General features: G+C 26.2%; 1 protein-coding gene across 1 annotated transcript; it reads left to right on the top strand.

Moving 5' to 3' along the window:
- The first annotated feature begins 772 nt into the window (after positions 1 to 772).
- LOC114123661 (inhibitor of growth protein 5-like) lies at positions 773 to 3,362 on the top strand. The gene is made up of 5 exons (XM_050208078.1): positions 773 to 986; positions 1,042 to 1,277; positions 1,340 to 1,448; positions 1,517 to 1,650; positions 2,838 to 3,362. The coding sequence occupies exons 1-5, from the start codon at positions 950 to 952 to the stop codon at positions 2,958 to 2,960; spliced, it is 639 nt and encodes a 212-aa protein (XP_050064035.1). The 5' UTR covers positions 773 to 949; the 3' UTR covers positions 2,961 to 3,362.
- The last annotated feature ends 318 nt before the right edge of the window (positions 3,363 to 3,680 follow it).

The raw sequence follows: 3,680 nt of genomic DNA, 5'->3' as shown, positions 1-3,680 counted from the left end.
ATCAGTCTAACGCTCGTCATCGCGTTATCGCGGTCTACGCAAATCGAGCGTAGATTACGTGTTATAAAACTGATGCGGACGGTGCGCGATTTTGCGGGTCGTTCGGACGAAAAGATTCGCCCGCGCGCGTAAATATAGGCCCCGTTGAGCTTGGCGTTCCCGAGAAAAACTTATGCGACGCCGCCAAATATTCAGCGCGGTGGCCGTCGAGCAATTCCAAAACTACGATCAATGAGTCTTACCTTTCACTTTTAAACCCTACTTCGGTTCCCGACTCGTATTTTAATCATTATTAACTATTACCACCGGAATATCTGAAGGTCAAAGTCTACGTCGCAATACCTACACGTATTAATATAATATGCTTTACATCGGATATCAGAGTACGTAGTAGTATATATTTTCTGTGATAAGGTGTATAATGTAAACATTGCCAGCTTCGTAAAAAAAGGGGCGGACGTGATGCAATCACAGACATATTATATGTATATATATGTATATGTATGTATGTATGTATGTATATATGTCTGTGTATGCAATGTTAAAATTGGCTATCTAGACGTTTAATACACGTGTGGTAATTATCCATCTAAAAATTGTGCTCTATGAAAAATTGAACTTAATCTCGACTGAGGAATAGAGTAGGTAATTAAAGATTTAAAAAACAATTTTCATACGAATTCATTAGAAAATTTCTGACTCGTCACAATATAGTGTTACCAACTTTCTAGTCTCTAAGTCAAAAATATACAAATTCGTATCATTCGGTAACTGAACTGTTTATCGATTTTGTTAATAATTCGTGTCGTCGACAGCTGATGTTTACGTATCATACCAATTCATTAATAAGCTAATATCACAAACAAAAAACATTACGCGTCATTTTAATTTTATTACTAGTGTCTTCGATTTTGCACTAAAAGTTACGAGAAATTATTAAATAACAAAAATGGCATCAGCAGCAGATATGGATGAGTTAATAAACAGTAAGCGATATTTTGGTTTTACATTTGAACGAAATAAATAAAAATTACATTTTAGGTTTGAAGAATCTTCCCGTCGAGGTACAGAAAAATCTCACTCTATTAGGAGAGCTCGATATGAAAACTAAAAAATTGATTAGCGGCATTGACAAAGAGACCGACGATTATTTGAAGTCGAACGCACACTTGACAGATAAAAAAAAAAAAAAAATGAACCGCATACAACGTCAATTCAACAAAGCTAGAGAATATAGCGATGACAAAGTTCAATTGGCTATACAAACATATGCATTAGTATGTTGATTTCGAGTTTTTCATGTAACCCAAGAACTGTTTTACTAAATTGTACCTTTTAGGTGGATGAACAAATAAAGAAACTAGATGCAAATTTAGCCCAGCTTGACGCCAAGTATGAAGATAAAGCCATCGGCAGCACAATTAATATGGGAGAAGGTTCACAAAAAAGTAAGTGTTTGGCAATATTTAATATAACCAAAGTGTTGAGTCATTTCTTTGTGTGTCTTTTTTTTTAGAAAAACTTCAAAAAACTAAGGACAAAGGACTTCCAGTCAAAGTATTCGATATGCCTGTTGATCCTAATGAACCAAAGTATTGTTTGTGTTACCAAGTTTCCTATGGAAATATGATATGCTGCGATAACCCAGATGTAAGCATTGCAATTTTTATTTAATCGACAACTATTAGTGCACATTTCCTACACCTACTATAGATTTCATTAGTATAAAATATATTAATTTTTTCTGCTACAAATGATAATAAAATATCATTAATACAAGATCCTCCACAACTTGATCTCAAATTTAAATAAAAAATATTAAAAATTCATCTGTACATTTTATTTATTTTTTAATGTATTCTAGACTAAATATTTATCTAACTTATAAAATTTATGAACATTTAAAAACTAAAAGAACTTTTACTAAAATTTTAAAAATCATAACTTTTTATGGTTTAGGTTTGTAAATTTAATACATCATTCCTTAAACTGGGACTAAAATGTCTAAAAAATATAATTAAATAATTATTATTATAAATTTAAAATTTAAATTAGGATAAAATTCATTAAATAATGTATAACAATCTTTACTATTGTGTTATTATTAGAAAACATTATTTTGAAGGACTCTAGATGACAATAAAGAAATGTAGTTAAATATATATATATATATAATTACATATTTATAATATTATAATTCATACACAATGTGTTGTTCTCATACAAAAACTAACCAAGTGTATTTTTATAGTTTTCTGTTTTTTAAATTTTAGTTTTAGATAAGCAATGAAAATTTCATTTTTTTCAAACCTTGTTTCATTTAAACTGAAATGATGGGTATAATTAATTTGTTAAAATATTTGTTTTAAGCTTAAATTAAAAAAGTGAAAACAGATAGTTGTACAGTGACATTTTTAGCACTTCCATTTTAATTTTAATTATAATTTAATAAAAAATGCACAATGCACTTTCTGTATGTTATTATTATCAACAATTATTGTATTAACATGTAGTATTAGAAACTTTGAAGGTAACCTGTATTATTAGATATAGTTGTTTTAAAAACATGAAAAACTAATCTAAACCTATTTAAACAGTATATTATTAAAAACAAATTATTGTTTTAATAGCAAATATTATTTGTCGTAAATTTAGTTCTTTTAAAAGAATATTAATAATAATTAAAAATAAACTTTCCCACCTTTTTACTTTTATTTATAAAAACATATTGTTCAATATTTTAATAATTATAAGTTTTTATTTTTTATATTTTTACTAAAAATATATCGTTATTTGTATGGCATAATTTTTTTAATTGTCTGGTTTTGTTATTTTAGTGTTCTATTGAATGGTTCCACTTTGAATGTGTCAATTTGACTATCAAACCCGCTGGAAAATGGTTCTGTCCAAACTGCAAGAAGACAGGAGAAAAAAAAATAGATATCTCTAAAAAGAAATAAGTTTTCTTTATAATATTCATATACTTATATTTTTTCGTTTAGAGGTTAGCACATTATAAAGTAATAGTAATAGTAATAGTGATTAATCGTAAATATTTAAATTTGATAGTTATTATCATTAGGAAAATAGAGATTTAGATTAAACTTAAACATTCTACTGTATCTGCACTCTCAGCTTATATCTTTATTGTTAATTCAAAATTTAATATACAATTCATATTAAAAATTAATAAAATTAATCATTATAATAATGGTGTTCTTATGTAGAAAAAATGTATGTATGGGAGTTAAGAGAAGTTTCTCACCTTACAGTTAGTATGTCACTATTGTTATTCATATTTGTAGAAATTTATACTATATATTTAAACTATATTACACATTTTTCCATTCTTAATATTACAAATATTATAATTATGTTATAATTAATTATTATTATATTACTTATTTATACAATTTTATATTAAAATGTTAGTTATAATTAGAGATTTAGTATAGTTTGATTGTACTTTTAAAGATTTTGAATATTACAATAAAAAAATATACCCAGAATATATTTAATATTTGATTGGAATATTATAAAATTAGAAATAAACTTTGATACTATTATCTGAAATAGAAAAATAAAAAAAAAATAGGTACCAAAATATTATTATACAAAAAAAAAATATTTAACTTATTGATAATGATTAGAAAGAAAAAATTAAATGCATCTTACTCCGA

The sequence above is a fragment of the Aphis gossypii genome, chromosome X, assembly GCF_020184175.1.
Source record: "Aphis gossypii isolate Hap1 chromosome X, ASM2018417v2, whole genome shotgun sequence".
Taxonomy (NCBI): Eukaryota; Metazoa; Arthropoda; class Insecta; order Hemiptera; family Aphididae; genus Aphis; species Aphis gossypii.
The sequence above is the reverse complement of the archived record's forward strand: the minus strand, read 5'-3'. Positions and strand labels throughout refer to the sequence as shown.